The sequence below is a fragment of the Myodes glareolus genome, chromosome 20, assembly GCF_982192425.1.
Source record: "Myodes glareolus chromosome 20, mMyoGla1.1, whole genome shotgun sequence".
Classification (NCBI taxonomy): Eukaryota; Metazoa; Chordata; class Mammalia; order Rodentia; family Cricetidae; genus Myodes; species Myodes glareolus.
Window position 1 is genome coordinate 21,156,703 of NC_142045.1, and position 17,252 is coordinate 21,173,954.

At 43.6% G+C, this 17,252-nt stretch overlaps 1 protein-coding gene and 1 long non-coding RNA gene across 3 annotated transcripts in view; one reads left to right on the forward strand and one right to left on the reverse strand.

The window, feature by feature from the left end:
* The window catches only part of Veph1 (ventricular zone expressed PH domain containing 1), a 205,613-nt gene that overhangs the window by 75,479 nt on the left and 112,882 nt on the right, over positions 1–17,252 (forward strand). For both annotated transcript variants that reach the window (XM_085682474.2, XM_048424730.3), the window contains exon 7: positions 11,867–12,087. In XM_085682474.2, the coding sequence (XP_085538600.2) occupies positions 11,867–12,087 (221 nt within the window). The remainder of the gene's footprint in view (positions 1–11,866; positions 12,088–17,252) is intronic.
* LOC125394027 (uncharacterized) lies at positions 1,301–10,343 on the reverse strand. The gene is made up of 3 exons (XR_007230054.3): positions 10,281–10,343; positions 3,446–3,517; positions 1,301–1,386 (listed from the first exon to the last, which is right to left on the reverse strand). It is a non-coding gene; the product is annotated as an uncharacterized LOC125394027 (long non-coding RNA).

Here is a 17,252-nt window from a genome sequence, read left to right on the forward strand (position 1 = left end):
TATCATACTTTAAAAATAAAAGTGCTGCTATTCCTTACTCCCCATCCCGAGGGCTGCATACAGAGCTGCTGACTGTGAACACCAGCCCTGTGCAGGTGATCGAAACTCAGAAAGAAGAGACACAATGTCCCTGCCCTAGGCCAGTTCATAGGGAATAGGGTGAGAGAAGCGCAGACAGAAACCTGGACTTTAATTTGGTACTTTCTGCTTTGAAGTTTGAATCGGACAAGGAAAGACAAGTAACCCCACATGGGGGCTTGAGGAGTTTGTAAGAAGACAAGGTTATGGAGGAAGGGGAAGAAACCATGCACTGGGAAGCATTGTGTGTACAAAAGCACTGGCTGCTGAAAGACTCTGAATGTTCTGGAACCCTGAAGAGTTTCACTGGCCTGGGGGATGGGATAAATAATGGTCAGGAGGGAGACCGTTGGGCCGGGGCAGCGGATGGAAGCCAGCTAGTGACAACCTCTCATTAATCAGCAGACCCGTCCTGTGTCCCCTCTTCACTCTGCCCAGGTAGTTTGGCGCAGAATATTACTTCTGCCCAGAGTATAAACAAATAAGCCTACATTCCTCCTAGCTCCCAAGGAACTGGAGAGTCAGGGAAAGGGCAAACAGTCCCCACAAACAGTTACAAATGTGTCTAGAAAGAAATGATTTCTGAAGTGACAGAGCCATACTTGCAGGGTCTGTTTCAAGGTAACTAACCAATGCCGTTTTAAAAGTTATCCTCTTGGACAGCATTAAAATGCATAGGAACCGGGGGCGGGGGGGGGGGGGTGGACACCAAGTGTTGCTTACAAAGGACTTTATAAACACTATCACACTCCTGCTCTGAAGAAAGCACTGAACAAAGTACAAAGTTAAAGAAGATTCTGCCCTGTGCTTTGAGAGGGAGTGGTTTTCTCGATTCCCTTAGGAAGAGTCTCTCAGGGGGTGAAAATGGTGATGAGTTGGCCCTTCCCGGATAACGTTTTTACAATTCTTTAGTCTGCCTTCCTGCCTATGTAATGGAAGACGGTGTTCTTAATTAACCACCTCAGGGAATATAAATGAGATTTCCCCAGTGCTGGAGTTTTCATTTTGATTTTTAAAATAGCATTTGGTAAATCATATTTCAAGCAAGATCTAGAAGCATTCATAAACCTCCAAGCAGCTTTTCTACATGCAGAATTGCTGTGTGGTAAAAAGTGTTATTAGATTTGTACTCTCAAAATATATGAGGGCACTCGAAAGTAGATAGAGTCTGCTGAAAATCTACAGCGATGCTGTTCTGAACTGGCGTTTACATTTCATCCTTCTTTATTTCTCAAAAAAATTTGAGCTGAATTTATTCCGTTGTGTGTTGAGAAATTGGTACTGGTTCACCAGGTTCCAACGAAAGCCCTGTAAGGAAAGACATACCTGGCAGTTGGCTGTCACATGAAATGTTCTCATGCTATCTAAATCATTACATGGTCCAGGATGATTGAGCATACATAGATAAGATACAAGAAGTCACAGGGGAGATAGAAGAAATCAGGCAGAAAGTCTCATTTCTTCACATTAGTTTATTTCTTGTTAAGGAACAGACAAATGGGAGCTGGAGAGATGGCTCAGAGGTTAAGAGCACTGGCTGCTTCTCCAGAGGTCCTGAGTTCAATTCTCAGTTGTCACTAAGTGACTGACAACCATTGATAATGGGATCTGATGCCCTCTTCCGGCCTGCAAGCATACATGCAGGCAGAATATTGTATGTGTAATAAATAAATCTTTAAAAAAAAAAAGAAATAGATAAATAATGGAGCAATTACCTTTACGTTTTTTGAGATGAATGGAAAGTCAGTATTTCCCAGGAATTAGAAGTGGAATGAGGAAATTTCCCCAGGATTAGAGCTGAGTGGATCCCACAGGTTAAACTGTTAACAGTTCATTCACACCAGGGAAGGGAGTAATTCATTGTGTCCCATCACTGCAAAGTCTGTTCACTATGATCAACTTGAAGGGTTTTGAATCATCCTGGAGACAAACCCTGGGTGTGTCTGGGCAGTATTATCTAGATGAGTGTAGGTAGGGAAGACCCACCCTAAGTGTGGTGGGTCTATTTCCAGAGACTGGGTCCTCGGGTTGAATTAAAGAGAGAATGCAGATGGAGCGCCTGACAAAGGCCACAAAGTGAGCAGCTGCCTCCTGTTCCTGGGCCACAACTTTCCTGCCCTGGGGGGATGTATTCCCCGGAACTGCAAGCCCAAACAAGCTCTTCTTTAAGTTGTCTTTGTGGGGCACTTTGTAACAGCGGGAAGGCAGGATACAAAGGCACCTTGAAGAACTGACTTGGCAAATCTCTGGAGCAGGCTATAATACTCCTGCACTTCTCCATTCCCAGATTTCCTTCCACTACTTCTGTGTCCGAGGGCAAGCGTCCTTCTCTCGAAGGCAGGACTCTGTGCTGCTATCCCGTTCGGCTTCCCTTTCCTCATCCAAAACAACACCTCCCAGCCCCCCCCTTTTTTTTTACTATGCCGTTTTCTTTTTCCTGCCAGTTACCTTAGCACTGTAATAGACTATCACAGGCTGGTTAATTGATAATTATCAGAAACTATTGACTCATGGGTCTAGAAGCTGGGAAGCTCAGGAGGCAAGGGTGCTGCATATAACAAGTAATTCCTTAGCACAACAGTCTAAAGAAGAATGACAAACAGAGGGTCAAAGAGACAAACGGATGTCAAATGATTCCTTCTGTAAGTAACCCTTTCCCAGATAATGGCATCACCGTTCCATGGATGGGAGCAGAACCTAACCTCACAGCCTCATCCCCTCCGACAGATCTTCAAACTTTAAAAACTATTAAAACGGCAATTGCGTTTCAACATGCTTTTAGGAGATAAGCATTCGAAACATCGGGGCCACCAACTCATCTCCTTCATGACTGGGAAACACAGATTATACAGAAGGGACAGAGGGATGATGTGGGAAGCAGCGACAGTACAGACGTTTCCTGAAGGCGATAGCTGGCCTCCTCCATCTTAGGAAGTGAGAAGGAGCACAGAGAGGAGGTGAGCGGACTTTAGTGTACTGTACAGTAAACACATTAGGGACCGCGGGTACAGGGGTGACTCTGCTCATCCTTGGAGAAATGATGAGATTAAACACTGCGCCCATTCAAGATCTCGGTGCAGTGGAACACAGCTTTACCCCACTGCCAAAACCTTAACATAAAGGTGATACATAGAAAGCGGTCGGAAAAGCGGTTGTTTGCTTTGGAAGAGAGCTCTTTAAGCCTTTTCCTCACGGGGATATCAGAGCTACCTTCACGGCTCCATCCTATTAGCTGCAGTTTGCTTTCATCTCTCCATCCATCCATTCCTACCCTGCTTAATTCAGTTAAGGCATCTCACCGTGAAAACACAGTTGATACGAGGCGGGAAACAAAACAAAATTCATAAACTAAAGCAGACATACTTACATGGATGATGGGCAAGATGCCAGAGTTACAACTAGGGGGTGGGGGGATTTGGCTTTTCCATCTCATTCTTCTCTGTAAGAAATAAAAGAGTACTCACCAAATCTTCTAGCTTATACCTGGAAAGCTACATTCCAACCATTACTGGTAAGATAGCCTGGCTATTTGTTTTGAAAGAAGTACAAAGAAAAATAGGTCCCTCGTGTCTCATTATTTAATGGGAACAGTGCATCCTGTGACGAGCTAATTGTGAAAAGTTTTGTTGTAACTGACACAGTTTAACTGAGTTACATTTTTACCACGTAGTTGCTTGCTTTCCTTGATGAACAAAACCCAAGGATTTCTTTGACTTAAGAAAACTTTGAAGTACAAGCACGTTTTTCCTTCTCTTCTCCCTTCCTCCTCCTCCTCTTCCTCCTCCTCCTCCTCCTTCTTCTCTCTCTCTCTCTCTCTCTCTCTCTCTCTTTCTCTCTCTTTCTCTCTCTCCTTCTTCTCCATCCTTTCTTCTCTTCTTTCCTCTCTTCCTTCCTTTTTTGCTTTTGGATCTACAGCAGCATCTTGCCTCCACATGGTTCCCATGGTTACTTAGTTTCTCTCGCTCTTGTTTTGCACCCTCATTTGCCCAGCAGATCCTTGAGGGATTAAAATTTGCCTGCAACTTTGAGTCCACCAGAAGCTTTTCGGTGCTGTGTCCCCAATGGTCTTTCAGACAGTGTTTAATTAAAGCAAAAGCAATAGTGGACCCATTGTTCAGGATAATCAATGAGAGGTCATTTCCATGAGGGGACCCCGTGCTGTGGGAGAAGAAACACTGGCCTGGTTGAACCCATTCTGGGTCTGCACAAAAGGTCTATCTTTCAGAGGCTACATTCCCAAGCCCCCAGTTTTTAGAGAGCAAATCTCAACTATAGAACGCTTAAATCTTTTATCAATCAAAACATTATGTTTGAAGCTCAAATTAGATGACCTTCTCTAAGGTTTAAGATCTGTGATCATTTAGGGGGTCAAAGGAATGAAAAGATACTTGTGAATAGTCTCCTACCCAACAAGTAGGAGGAGGTTTTTTTTTTCTTTAAACAGAAACATGGCCATACTGAGCTCTAGTTGAGGAAAAATAACAATAAATTGGAAAGAGTTACTTGGTGACAGACTATATCCTTGTTTCCCTTTAAAAGTCAATCAAAACAAAGACTTAATTTACACAATTACATTATTCTTTGAAATCCCACGGGCGGGTAGTCAGGGCGGGTAGTTAAGCTACGTTTCATTCTTACTATTTTAAATCCCAAATCATTTTTGTTCAAACAACTTCTTGAGAAAGACTTCATAAGTTCCAGGCTTAAATATGTCTAGCCATAATTGCTTCATAAATGACTTGGTTGATTTTTTTTGCTGCGAAGGTGGAATTCAGCTTAGTATTGTATGCCAAATGCACAGAGTTGAACATGGTCCAATTAGCCTTCATTTTTGCCTTGTGACAAAATTTGAGGTTCATACAAAACAAAGGATACATCTGTTCTCATCAGCTACTTTTTAACTTTTGTTCCCGAAATTTATGTTTAAAATTGTTTTGTCCAGACAGCACTTTTTGCGAGGCATGATTTATTACTCTTCATGTGCTCCAGAAATCATGTTCCTACAGTCATGCAAAAACTGACTCCCAAGTAGTAAACACAGAAATATCTTTCTTTTTTTTAACAATGACTGTGTGATTTTTGAAACCATTAAAATGCTTGTAATTCCTAATGTAATTTTACTTATCAATGAGTAGAAAACAATTTTTGACTACCCCAAGAGAATATGTGGCATGCACACAGTCAGAAATAATTTTTTTGTTTGGGGGTGGGGTAGGGGGAAGGTAGAGGGACTGGGAGGAGAGGAGAGAGGGGGAACTAGGATTGGTGTGTAAAAAAAATTAATTTATTTGTCTCAAAATCAGAAGATTAGAGGCCAAAAAGAGACTTGGGCACTTGTGCCTGATCCTGGGTCCAGCCTGTGCTCATTGATTCCTATCTGCAGCTGTGATTGGAGCGATCCTAGGTGCCTGTCTCTCAAACGAACTCCATTACGCTTTCCCTTCTGAACTAAAACTTCAGAAACTGAATCAAAACAAACCTTTCCTTGGCCCACACCTTTAATCTCATCATTTGGCAAGAGAGGTACACAGACCTCCGTGAGTTTAAATCAGCCTGGTCTACATAGTGAGTTCCAGGCCAGCCAGGGATACAAAGTGAGACCCTGCCGAGAGAGAGAGAAAGAGAGAGAGAGAGAGAGAGAGAGAGAGAGGAAAAAAGTAATTAAATAAATAACAAACCTTCCCTCCATTACATTGTTTCTATTAGATGGTCATAAAGTAACAAAATTATCAAGTGTCCTTATTTGCTCATGACCAGAGCTAACTAAAAACAAAGGACTTAAAGCAGTCAGTTTGCAAGGAGAAAAAATTTAATTTTGCTCCTAGTTGGGAGGTTCCCACCATCAACAGTGTGTCTACTGCTTTGGGCCTGTGTTAAGGCAGAGCATCAGGCTAGTAGATGTTAGGAAAGCAAAGCTGCTTTTGTGTCATGAGCCAAGGAGAACAGAGAAAAATAAATGGACCAGAGATGCTTTTTTCCTTAGCAGCTACGTTGCAGTGTCTAGGAAGCTCCACTTCCTAAGGATTCCACGCTTCCTACTGGTGCCACTCTTGGGGGCCAAGTCTTTAGGACTGGGCCTTGGGGTAATGGTCAGCATCTGAACTGAGAAAGAAATCTTCTACAGCAAGAGCATTTTAGTGTTAAAAACCTGAAAAGATTTGGGGACAAACAGAGAACGTTGGGTTCTCAGAGCCAAAGAATTGGGATGGGAAGAGGGGCCAATACAAACTCTTCCAGCTCTATATCTGGATTTAAATGTCTTAGCTGGAAACATCCGAACACTGGAATAAGTCAGCTTTTGATTCAGTAGCAGCTTTGCCCACCTGTGACTCTGACCAGTGTAACCTCGGTCTTTATTGTCCTTTAGGTACTAATATTCCCATTCTGATAGCCCATTTTATAAACAGATGTGAACTGTGGGTAACTGTGCCCATCGCCTGGCACATACTTAGTGACTGCCCGATTAGTCGAGGAATCCATCCTTAGAACTAAGTCACCACTTTTTCTGACATTTTCATATTTAAATTTTCTCTTCTTGATAAGAGATAATAGAAAAGAATTATGAGATAAGAGTTACACACACACATTTAAAATGGGAACACTGATTACAAATAAATGATATGGCCAATGCAATTTTGCCACATAATCTAGTTCATAGACCAGCAAATGGCTGCCTGTGGCCAAACCCAGTCACATTCAGTCAGGTAGTCCTGTCGATGACTGTTTCTCAGAAACAGAATCCAATGGCTCACTGGGTTAAAAATATTTCCCATCTGCTCCTTACAGAAAATGTTGCCAAGGATGACTCTAGTTCATCAGTTCTCAGTGTGACCCATGGCTTCTTAGGTCCTTTCAAGGCACCTGTGTTGGTAGAGGTTTTTTCACAGTAATGCAGCATCCCTAAGACATTGTCTATTGTGTCTCCTGGGTTGACATCTGCACTCGTAGCACAAAGCAATAGTTTGCAAAACCTCTAGTGATTACCACACATCAGGACAGTGACACCAGATTGTATTGACAGTTAGGGGACCGGGGGAAGAGCCAGTTTTCACTTAACTAGGAATTTCTTAGTCTGACACCATCGACGCTTTGGGCTAGATGACCCTTAGCTGGGGGCTATCCTGTGTGTTACGTGATGTTTGACAGCATCTCTGGCCTTTTCCCACTGGATTCTGCCATTCCACCCTTCCATTCCCTCAATTATGACAACCCAAAATGTCTCCAGACATTCTCCAAGGGTTCCCCGGTAGCAACCATTCCTCTACTGACTTTCGAGACCCCCACCTCCCCATCCTCACAAGGACTCACTTGGCTTGATGAAACAGTAGAAATAACTGGTTTTATTATTACCTCCACCCTGAAGACTTTTCATGCTCAGTGTTAATTGGAAATGGGTATTGGCTCAGAATTTCTGATGCACATTTAAATACAGGGATATAGAGGCTAACTTAGAAAAGCAACTTGAGCCCTTGTCTTTCCAGATCATCTGAATAACTCTTTCAAGGAATGGTTTTTACTTAAGTAATGGCTTCTAAAGAGCCCGTGGTTATTGCATTTGAATGAGTTGGCAAACGTTATCTGGAGAGGGGAAGGAATGAAGTGAGCTTTCTGCTTTCAGCAAAGCTACAGATGTTACCATAGTTCCCCTGGATGCCTGTACGAGACTGGCTCTGATGCCCCCATGCGTTGTGTTTGGGATGTGAAATGTTCCCCATTGCCCTCTTGTGTTTGAATGCTTGGTCCTCGTAATGGCTGTTCTTTCTTGTGAACTTGACCACATCTGGAATTAACTAAAGTTCAAAAGACTGGGCACACCTGCGAGGGATTTATTTTTTCGTAATTAAATCATCTGAAGTGGATAGACCCTCTTCTAATCCAGATCTTCGGGGTAGGAAGACAAACGTTTAAATCTGGACCACACCTTCTGCTGGCAGCCTATATAAAGGACCTGGAAGACGGGTCCATTCTCTCAGCCTGCTTGCTCTCACTCTCTCTAGCAAGTCTATTTCTTCACTGACATTAGCGTATACTTCTTCAGAATTCTAGCATATACTGAGGGGACCTGTGATGATAGAGCTCAGTCATCAAGCCTGGATGTCTGAACAACTACTGGATTCTTGAACATCCTGTTAATAGGCAGCCATTGTTAGATTAGCTATACCACAGCCTCTAAGTGCCAGGAAGAGATGCTGTTTGGAGCTTTTTATCAGGCCCCTATAGGTGAATCACAGAAGAGACCTTTGGGATTTTAGAACAAGATTCTACCGTCATCTGCAGGCAGACAGGACAGCTCTTGGCTTGCTATTGGGCCTTCGGTGAAAATGAACATTGGACAACGAGTCACCAAGACACCATGTGACCTGAGCTGCCCATCAGGAGCTGGCTGTTCTCTGACCCACTGAGCCACAAAGTAGGATGTGCACGGCAGCAATCTATTATCAGATGAAGAGGTATCTAAGTGATCAGGCCCAGCAGGTCCTGAAGGCACAAGCAAGTCACATGAAGAATTTGCACAAACGCCTAGGGTTTTTACTCTTGTTAACAATGCATCTGCTGCCAAACATGTACCTATAGCCGCATTGAGGCATTCTCTCGGATTGGTTGAAAGGAAAAGAAGACAGGGTCTAGCTTACTGATGATTGCATATCGTGAAGGCACCACCCAGAAGTGGACAGCTGCAGCATTACAACCCCTTTCTGGGACAACCCTGAAAGACACCAGTGAAGGGAACCCCTCACAATGGACAGAACTTCAGACTGAACTCATAGTCATACATTTTTTACAAAGGAGAAATGGCCAGATTTGCGATTGATCCCTGATTCATGAGCTGTAGTCAATGGATTCGATGGACAGTCGGGGAGCTGTTGGAAGAGCATGGTTGGAAAGCTGGTGAGAAACACATTTGGGGAAGAAGTATTTGAAAAGACCTCTCCAAATAGGCAAAGGGAATGAAGTCACTTATGTCTCACGTAGATGCCCATCCAAAGGTGACTACAGCTAAGGAAGAGTTCCATAGACAAATAGATAGGAGGACCTCTTCTCTGGACAGTTAAGGTGGTTTGAAAGAAAATAGGCCCCCAAGGAAGTAACACTGCTGGGAGACGTGACCTTGACTCGTTAGAGGAAATATGTCACTGTGGAGGCAGGTTTTGAGGTCTCATATTCTACCCAGTGTCTCAGACAACTTCATGTTGCCTGTGAATCAAGATGTAAGAACTCTCAGCTCCCTCTCACACGCCATGCCTGCCTGCACACTGCCATGCTTCCTGCTGTAACAATAACGAACTACACCTCTGAACTGTAAGCCACACAATTAAATGTTTTCCTTTATAGAACCTGCCGCGGTCATGGTTCTATTCACAGCAATAGAAACCCTAAGACAACCCCTTTCCCCAGCCATTCCTGTCATTGCACAATGGACCCATGAACAAAGTGGTCATGGTGGCAGAGACGGGGGTTACACATGGACTTCCACTCATCAAGGCTGACCTGGCTATAACTGTTGCTGAGTGCCAGATCTGCCAACAGCAGAAACTAACACTGAGCCCCAGATCTGGCACCGTTCCCCAGGGTAACTAACCAGCAACCTGGTGTCAGGTTGACAACTCTGGACCACTTCCTCTATGGAAAGAGCAATGCTTTATCTTTATTTGAGGGGGGAAAAAGATGGATTTTAATGTAATAGAATACAAAAATATTAATATTGCAAATAGATACTACCACTTATTGGGTTTTCATGTACTATCCATAAAGGATGTACATAACTATCAACGTTATTTTGGAAATAGTTCTAATTTTTCCAACTATATAAGCTGTATGAGGCCAGATATAATGCAGCAAATAAAAAACAGATATGAGGATCCAGTTTTTGTCCATGTAAACAATCACTACACCATAGAGATTTTCAAAAATTCTGTTTAGGAGATGAATTTTTTTCATAAAAAATGTGTCTAACATGCATATGGTTTGCTATTTTTAAATGAATTTATGGTTCTAATTTGTCAGTTTGGTTTCAGAATGACAAATAGCGATACCTACAGCCCAGACAAACAAAAACTCTTTGGGGCTTGCCAACATTTTAAAAAGAGGTCAGGGGCCCTACAAACAGAAAGGTTTAAAAATTGATAATCAATTTTGTATTTAGAGTATTTATGATGCTTCTTAGATAAATCAAATGTAATTAAGCAAAGAGAATTGCATACCTGTGCTGGGAAATGAGAGATTGAGACGGGATTGGACTAATTTGTGGTCTTGTTCCTTAGTAGGAAGGGCTGGTGCCAGAACCAGTGAGGTCACAATAGTGAGAGACGCCGAGGACATGGGGCTCAGAGCGTGGCAGTCTGCCCTCAGTTTCTTTCCCATAAAGTGATGGCCGGCACATTACTTACCTCACAGTGTCATTCAGGGGGTCCCATGAGTACTGAAGAGCATGCAGGGTAGCTTTGGCACTTGGCCTAATTGTCCTTGCGGACTTGTGTCTGAGTGGACAGCAACCAGCCCACATGATGACACACTGGTGCCGCTGACCCTGCCCCGCTGCGGGAAGACAGCCTACAGGCTGCAGTCACTAAGCCTCAGAGACAAAATACTTTGGAGCCGAGAAAGAAATCGGAATTTCATAACCCCACTCTTGCCCTAACATCACACTTTTCGTCCAGAATCACATCTGTTACCCCTGTGAGGAACCTGGACGTGCTCCAAGGTTTCAGAACAAATGATGTGGTCTTGGTGCGGACTCATACGCGGGGTCTCAAGCAGTTCGGATTTTTCTTGTTCCCGAAATGTGATTAATTTCCCCTTCAGCTCGGTTTGGCTGCCAGAGGATCATTCAGAATGAGGCTGGTTTCAGCAAACATCCACACCGTCACCTTTCCCATCAACAAGACGAATGCTTCTGAAAGAAGAATGTTCTGGTTTTGTATGATGAGAAAGGTTTCGGAGCGGGCGCTGCGGGGTGCGGGGGGGGGGGGGGGGGGGGGGGGGGGGGAGGGGGTACTGGAGAGAGCATCCCTGGGTCAATCCAGGGCCTCACGCCCGGCTACAAAACTGAGCAGCAGATCTACACCCGCAGCCCGGGAAATCCTCTTCACAGAACCACAGGGACACTTAGATATTTGTGGAATGACTTTTTAGGATGCTAAGGCAGACTCTGATTCTGAAGCCGAGGAGCGTACATGAAGTTGGAAGTCACACTGTCGGTGATAAAAACAGCAAATAAAATGTCACCTCCCATATAGTCTGGCTCCTAGATCTCCCTGCAACCCTGTATTAAACAGGACGAATTTCACTCCAATTGTTACTAAGGGTTTTGAACATGCTGGGTTTCGATTATAAAAACTTCATTAAATTTGAATGTTACTTTCTCTCTGGGATCTGCCCAGTGTACTTTTTAATATTAATTTTCCAGGCTCTCCTCTTCCTACTTTGTTTCTCTTTTGTGGCACGTGTTTCCATCCAACATACTATGTATTTCACATGAGTATTTTGTTCAATCTGTCTGCTTCATCGTTTCAGTAGGTTTCTACCCGTTTCCTTCTGTGTTGTGTTCCTAACTTCTAAGAGAAACCTGGTATGTGACGAAAATCCCCCACTTCTATCTTTTGACTCTAAGTCGGGGGTAGACAATGTCCCTGTAATGAACTGTGTCTCATGAATTCACACAGATGTGACGTCTTCAAAAGCGCCCGCATTATTAACCTTGCCCGTATTTATTAGAAGGGATCTAGCTCGCGGAACTTCAACGCTGTATTGTCCTACAGACTTGTATTGGTCTCATTGTCGTTGGCAGGAAAGGGCCAGGTGCTGCCTGGGCTACTTGGTGAGCCAGTTGGCTAACATGGAGCACTCCTTTCACCATATTCTCCTGCTGGAAATTAAGAGCATCACTGACGTCTTCTCCTCCATCCTGGGCCCTCACAGCAGGGACATCTTCCGAATGAGCAACAGCTTCACCAACATCGCCAAGCTGCTCTCCCGACAACTGGAAAACAGCAAGGCTGGGAATGGCAGGTATCTATAGCACCCAAAGAGAGCAAAAGTTATGAGAAAGAAAGAGGATGAAGTACAAAGGACAATGCCAAGTGGCGCTCATTTATTTATTCAATAAGCATCTGATGCTTGTTTATTCTGAGCCAGGAATTTAAGCAAAGGGATAGAGGTCACTGTCTGGTAGATTAAAGATTTAAATAACTAGGGAATAAAATTAGATGCTAGAGGGAGGTTGTACTATTAAAGATGGGTTCAAAGAATTTGGAGAACTGTGAAATGGTGGGGTCTCCCTGTGTGTGGAAGAAGGAGGGGTAAACCTGAGATCAAGAAACATCTCCTTGAGTAAGAGACACTGTGGACCAAGTCTTAGGAGATGACCATATCGCACCAGGCTCTCCTTTTGGCGCCATGTATGTCTTTCCTGAAATGTGCGTCATTTTGCCTAAATAAAGGATATGCTACAAGAAGAGCAACATTCGGTATGATGATGATGAAGAAGAAGCACAGGCAGGGATGAGACACGGTGGGCGTGGCTTACCTTTCTAAGATGTTCCCATTTCGTCCTGTAGGAGTCACTGTGAGGTTTGGTACGTGGTGGGGTAAAGTCAGAACCCATTTCAGGATCATTCTGGTCTCAGGACAGGGACTGTCCCGGCGAGAAGATGACAAGGGTCAGATCAAGGAAGGAAAAGACAGTCCACGTCAATAGACTGTCACAAGGAAATTATTGGTGATGGTGGCGAATGAGCTGCCAAAATCTGGCTGAGTTGCAAAGAGAGCGATTCTCACTGGAGTGAGAGAGAGTTCAGTGCACACAGATAGCCCTTTCTACTCTTGTGGGGCTATCCTGTGCATTAGAAACTATTTATCAGAAACTCAAGTGTCTACTTACTAGATGCCAGCACCAATCTCCTCTCACGGTTGTGATAGTGATCTTGGCTGGGACATTTCTAAATGTCCTCTAGGAGACAAAAGTGCCCCAGTTTAGAACCACTGTTTTGTACATATGCCATCCAAAAAGCACGCCCCTAACTTACGTAGCAATGTCTTTATCACAGTAGCATCCAATAACATACGTAAAACCTCAAAGCTACTGTCAGGTAAGATTCATAATATAGTTTCAGAAACGTGGTTTAGAATCTCTGCAGCTGGTATTGAGGAAAGTTTTTATACCATGTGCACAGCCAGCCGGCCTGTAAACCTCTTCTAGCCAGGGTGGACATGCTTGTCAGAAGAAAAGTTCATGCATAAGCCCTGGCCAGGGGTCGTGTCCCCAACAAACACCTCTGAGCTTGTGTGTGTGAAAGCTTTCTTTCAAGTGGGAGAAAGTCACGAGGCTGCGGCATTTGGTAATTTAACAGTGAAATGAATCTTTGATAAATAATCCCAGTCCTATTTGCAATAATACTCCCTCTACTGTTTTTCTGAGGTGAAAAGGAAAAGGAGAAAGAAGTGATGGGGGAAAGGAGGGAGAGGAAGAAGGGAAGAAGGGACAGTAGAGGAGAGGAAGGCATGGGGACAGTCGCTAAGTAGTAGAACAGTTTGTCTTCCATGTGGGGCCCTGGCTTCACTCTCCAGCACTGAAAAAAAAAAAAGAAAGAAATAAATAAAAAGTCAGCGTTCATTCCACATATGTCCACCACCTCAGTCTCTCTCAATTCAAAATATTTTCCCCGGTTCAGCCCTTACTGTCAATCTCCTTCTAACAGATTGTAATTATTCAGTGGGAACCTCAGAAGTGTGGTGTGGACAGCTAGCTCTTTGTGTCCGGGGCGCATCCTCTCTGGGCTGGTTGCTAAGGCTTCTCTCCCAGCATCTTTTCCCTGAATAGTCTTCCATGGGACCACGTGATTCCACTCATTGGAGTCCATGCCCCCAAAGCAGAAAGGTCTGGACTTTTGTGTAAAGCAAAGACAAAAACCCGATTCTTGCAATTAAAGAGAAAATGAACAAGTGAAACGATCCTGAAAGAAAATTAAAGACGATGAAACTCAAAGCAGATGTCAGCTAATTTACAAACGTGACACACCGCTCAGCAGGCCAGATTGTAGACTTCAGGCCAAAACAACAAGACTATCAAAAGGAAAACAATTAGCATCCCAGAGAGAATGAAAAACCAAAGCAGATGAGCCTTCCTCTTGCCAAAAAGATTCTGAATAAATTGGGTGAGTTTTATAAAGGGCAGCAGGTGAGCCTATTTGCATTTTCCCTATTCCTCTGTCTCTAAAATGTGTTTGTATTTAAATAAAAGCCAACAAAGCCTAAATGACAGAATCAAGCAGAGCATTTAAGTTTTGAAATTAATTCTGGAGAAACAAAAAAGGAGGTACAATGGTAACTCTTGATTGACAAGGTGACACAAAGCGACTAAGGAATTAGAAAAAGAGACCTGTACTTCTGCAAATGGCATGTCCTTTGTGGCCTTCTGGGCAGCCCTTAACCACTGGGCTGCTTGCCTGTCAGACCCAGAGAAAACTGGGGAAGGGGAGAGTGTGTTCTAGGTGACTGAGTAGTTCTCTAGCAATCATTGAGTTCAGTGACCGCTACAGTAGATCACAGTGTCTGCTACAGTAGATCACAGTATCCACTACAGTGGATCACAGTGGCCCCTACAGTAGATCACAGTGTCTTTAACTTTTTCTACTTGCAACTGCTTTATAGCCAAGAAGTTTTTGTGACCCTGTATGTGTGTGTGTGTGTATGTGTGTGTGTGTTGTGTGTGTCTGTGGGTATCTGTGTGTAGGTATATATGTATATGTATAAAAATGAATATACAAACCAAATACTGGTAATAGATCAAAGAAATTTATTTTAAGACAAATTTTTGTTTCATATATATATATATAATTGTCTTTTATTGGCAATTAAATCATATTTGCATATTAATGAGAGAGGTGGCCTTGTTTATTTTTACAGAAAGAACTAAAATTTGGCTGAATATTTAATACTGCCAGACACAGAACATCTCTAAAGTTTTATAGAGTTGACCATTATTTTCAATTTATAATTATCAATGCTGAGCCACCACTTAATATGAACACACAGTACAAAAAGACAGAAGTGCATATAAGGCCTTCCCAGATATTGTTGGAAATTCTGTCTGAATACCATACCAGAATGAATGAACTCGTTGGACTTTCAAACAGCAATTTCTAAAACTAAACATCCCAACACGCTGCAATCCGGAAACAGCAATTTGATAGTTGTGTGCTGAGAGATGATGGCAGGAAGATCCTGAATGTCTGTCTCCATAATTAAGCCATTATGTTTATATTAGAATGGAAAACTTTTGCACAGAGAATGAAAACATGCCAGAGCCTTGAACCTGAGTTGCCGTGTTTTGAGTAGCATTCGCTGGTGGCGTGTGGTGTGATGACCGCACGGAGCAAATGCACATACTGTATGTTCAAAACATTACAAGGCTTCTGAGAAACTGTGCATGCGACCTTGGTAAGCATTGCTGGAGGCACCTCCGAGTGCTGCAGGCTGGATTTGGAATATTTTTAAATATTTTGCCACCATACCTTCACCAATGTTTTCTCCCAACCCTCACATTCAGCTGAAGAAATCAGGCACTGGCAGACGCCTCCACCAAGCACGCGTGACCCCAGAGAGACTTCTCTGATCCAGCACCAGCAGGAGGGGACGGTTCTTGACAGGAGGTCACGCTCAGGTCCCTGTTGGACGTGGAAACTTTGAGGAAAGAAAATTGTGGAAAGAGGGATAGGGAGATAAATAGGGGAAGTGATGGAAGGGGCCAGGATGGTGGCGGTGAGGAGCAGGAGGAGAAATGATCGGAACACAGTCTCCAGCCCAGGATTGGGGGTGGTGGACTAACTGTTCCCTTGGATGTGACTTTTGGCGCCTGGAGCCTGGCCAAAGCCACTGGAGTCATAGAGGAAAAAAAGTTGTTTGTAAGAAAAGTTCAATGGCAAAATGATTCCCTAAGCCTCTTGCTTAGCTGAATAGGTGCTTGTTGTCCTGTTATTTTAGTGACAATGATGGCAGCTGTGTCTCTCTTTTGTCTTAAAGTTGAAAACGAGAATGAAAAGAAAGTTATAGCCAAAACCAGTTGCTAGGCAGCAAACCAATGCAGGACCGATGGCATGGTGGTTAATCTTTTGGGTCAGTTTGACTGGGTTTTAGATCACCGTACCAACACGCTTCTGGGTACGTCTATGGTTGTTGAAAAAAAAAAAAGTTTGAGAGGAGACACTCCCTGAAAAATGGACACACCATCCCAAGCTGAAGTTCTTGGGCTGAAAAGAAGAAACTGATCTGAGACCCAGCATCCACTTCACTTGTCCTTGTAACTACAACGGCAGGGTGACTCCTGCCTTGTGTTCCTCTGCCGTGACATTCCCACCACAAAGGACTGCACTGCTGCTGAGCCAAAAGAAACCCTTCCCGCCTTAAGCTGCTGCTGTTATCCCATCAGTGAGATAACTAATACCAGGAATTGGTACCCTGAGTGAGGCTGTTGCTGTGATACACCTTCCTGCAGTCCACGGGCTTCTGGATTTGGTTTGTAGGAGGAATGTGGACGAGCTTAAAGCTATAGAACAGAAAAGCCAAGAATTCCGTAAGCAGAGCTTCGTGGGGCATTCAAGCGGGGATTTCAAAGGTCACAATGTCATGAGGGGTGCAGGCTGTGGAGATGAGGCTCACGAGATTTCAGAGGCCACAGGGCTCTGCTGGGAATTGAGCTAGAGGCCACGCATGCCGTATCTTAGCAAATAATCTGGCCTTATTCTGTCCTTTCGTGGCAACGGAAGTGAAGCTGAATGCAAAAGCAATGAGTGATTCTTTTTTGGAGGAGAGAATTTCAAGACAGGAGAGCATTCAGGTTTTTCATGGCTGCTGCCCACTATTCTTGTCTACGGTCAAGAGAGCAGCAGGCAGAGGAGAAAAATTTGGGAAAATATATGGTTTGGCAAGGAAAGAGGCATGAAAGAATTTTAATGTTGCAAATAAAGAGAGTACAAAGAACGTAGTTATAATTCCTGGAGGGTTTAGCATGGCGAGAGAACCCCTGAGCTTTGTGCTGGAGAATAGGAGAGACACCAAGAACAAGCCCTCACTCACTAAAGGTTCTTGAGTGTGAAGGGCAAATACATTTGAAAGGGCAGAGCCTGAACTTGTATCTCTAAATGATCACCCTAGGAAATATTTCCCTACAGTCAGCT